The 2,602-nt window shown below is 46.6% G+C and overlaps 1 protein-coding gene across 1 annotated transcript; it reads left to right on the top strand.

The window, feature by feature from the left end:
• Positions 1-91: 91 nt before the first annotated feature.
• LOC116378747 (olfactory receptor 52E4-like) lies at positions 92-1,538 on the top strand. The gene has a single exon (XM_031840661.1). The coding sequence runs from the start codon at positions 199-201 to the stop codon at positions 1,120-1,122; it is 924 nt and encodes a 307-aa protein (XP_031696521.1). The 5' UTR covers positions 92-198; the 3' UTR covers positions 1,123-1,538.
• The last annotated feature ends 1,064 nt before the right edge of the window (positions 1,539-2,602 follow it).

The following is a 2,602-nucleotide window of genomic DNA, read 5'->3' as shown; positions in this document are numbered from 1 at the left end:
TATACTCTATGTGGAGCAGTAGTACTACTGTTAGTAGCAGCAGTACAGAGGCTTCCACCTCATTTAGATGCGTGTTGTGTGTTTGTTTATCAGGGTTACAGATTGTGTCTTTAAAGAAGTGATTGAACTCTTAAAAGTGTTTCTCTGTTTTCAGGTGATCCAACCAGAACCCAGAACGAAGAGGCTTTTCTGATTAGGATGGCGATGAAGAACGTCACTTCTCACAAACACTTCATCCTCGACGGCTTCGGTGAGCTGGGAGTGTTGCGGCCCGTCCTCTTCCTCCCTTTCTCCGTCATGTTCGTGGTGTCGCTGTCGGCCAATTCCCTGCTGCTGTACGTGGTCGTTTCACGGAGAAGCCTCCACTCGCCGATGTGCGTCCTCATCGCCGGCATGGCCCTCGTGGACCTGAGCCTCCCGGTGTTCTTCGTCCCCCACATGCTGCTGAGCTTCCTGTTCGACTGGAGGGGAATCTCTCTGACCGGCTGTCTGGTTCAGATGTACCTCATTCACTTCGTCGCAGCGTTTCAGTCCACATTGCTGGTGTGGATGGCGCTGGACCGCTACTTCGCCATCTGCATGCCCCTCACCTACCACGAACAAATGGCTTTGCCAAAATTTCTCAGGTTCATCGTCCCACTCGTGGTTAGAAACATCCTCATGATCTCCCTGTTTGTGAGTCTGGCAGGAACGTTGTCGTTCTGTGCTTCCAATGTGGTGAACCACTGTTTCTGCGAGCACATGGCGTTAGTGCAACTGGCCTGTGGAAGCACCGCCATCAACAACCTGGTCGGGTTAATGACTATATTCCTCAACCCCGTGGCCGACTTCATCTTCATCGCTGCTTCCTACGTCGTCATATTCAGCTCGGTGCTGAAGTCCGGCAATTCGGGCGCCAAAGCTCTCCACACCTGCGTCACCCACATCCTGGTCATCACGGCCAGTCTGACCATCTCACTCGTTGCTTTCCTGTCGTATCGGATCACAAACGGTCTTCCTGCCGCCGTTCGGGTTTTCTTCAGCACCATGTACCTGCTGTTCCCGAGCTGTTTCAACCCAATCATCTACGGCATGAGAACGGCAGGGATTAAAAAGCACATCCTGAGAACACTGACGTGCTGAACTGGGCACCGTTTTTTAAGATGTTTCCATCATGTGGAAGCCCACTTCGCTGGTGTGTCAGAGGTGTTTCCAGTATTTAGCCCCTATAGAACACGTACAGATAATGGTGGAGTAAAGTCACATGGTCTGGTGATAAGCCAGTGGACAGAAGGCCTCTTGTTCTGGGTCTACAAACACAGCATCACTGGCTGAAGGTGTGTTTGTACCCACATTAATTGATTTCAATTAAATTTATCTGTATAGCACAAAATCACAAATTGCCTCAGAGGGCTTTACAATCTGTACAGTATAAAACATCCTCACATTGGAATAGAAAAACTCTCCCAATAAACTTTAACAGGTAAAAAAAGGAAGAAACCTCAGAGATCAACATATGGACAGAAGTGTGATAGACGTCATGTGCACAGAATGAACAACATAACAGAAATACAACACATTCAATGCATGTTAGAAATGATTCATAATGAGAGTAGTAAGCAGAATAATAACTACTGATAATAACGGCAGCAATGGATATAATAGATTAATAATAATAATTAAAGCTGCAAGCAGCGATGTACGGGCCCTCGCACCTTCCCACATCTCGGGGGTACTGGCGGGACGCCGGCAGACGTGGGCGGGAATGTCTTTGACCGTCAGACAACGCGTCCCGGAGTTTTACGTATTTTTCCCGCGTGGAATGTGTGTTGCTGGAAATTAGGTAGTGCAAATATTCCACCAGTTCCTGTATCTACTATTTGGCGCTAGAGAACACGCGCAAACATGCATTATGTTGCTCTACATCAAGTGCAGACCACATCATGTAAATGTCATGTAAATCGGATGCAGTTTGTCTTCCTGTTGCCAGTAGGTGGCGCTATGACTTTGAGTGACAATTGGCTTGTAGACATCCTCAGGCCATGACTGTTATCAAGTATGGCAAGTTTGGGACAGATTTGAGCAAGTCCAGTGGAGTTACATCAGCTTGTTGTTTAATGGCGAATCACCTACAATGGCCGCCACGCCACGGCTACACCATTCCATCAAACGTAAAGCTTTGAGTAACTTTTAATTGCAAAGGTCTTTAGATTATACTGACCAAATTTGAAAAGGATCTGACAAAGTCCCTAGGAGGAGTTCGTTAAAGTATAGCGACTAGAAATCATGGGAAAATTCACACAAAAATCAAAATGGCCAACTTCCCATTTTAGAGCATGGTCCCCTACGACTTTTTTTTAAGTCTTCATGTGATACATGTGCCTACCAAATTTCATACATGTAGGTCAAACGTAGCGCTGGGGCTGCATTTTTGAATATTTGTAGGGGGCGCTATCGAGGCAATTTGAAAGGGTCTAGCCAAAAAGCCATATGAAATATTTATTTCCATCACCTGTGACACCTGTGCAAAAGTCCAAGGCCTGTTGAGCATCCTAAGCCACAGAAAAATAAGCTTCCTTTTTCATGGTGAATGACGCATTGCCATGGCAACAGCGTTTAACGA

The sequence above is a fragment of the Anarrhichthys ocellatus genome, unplaced genomic scaffold (assembly GCF_004355925.1).
Source record: "Anarrhichthys ocellatus isolate YVR2014 unplaced genomic scaffold, GSC_Weel_1.0 scaffold3091, whole genome shotgun sequence".
NCBI classification, from domain to species: Eukaryota; Metazoa; Chordata; class Actinopteri; order Perciformes; family Anarhichadidae; genus Anarrhichthys; species Anarrhichthys ocellatus.
Note: the sequence above shows the minus strand (reverse complement) of the source record. Positions and strands in the feature narration are given on the sequence as shown.

Excerpts from the sequence above, each read along its gene's own strand:
- LOC116378747 (XM_031840661.1), top strand. The coding sequence starts at position 199 with ATGGCGATGAAGAACGTCACTTCTCACAAACACTTCATCCTCGACGGC.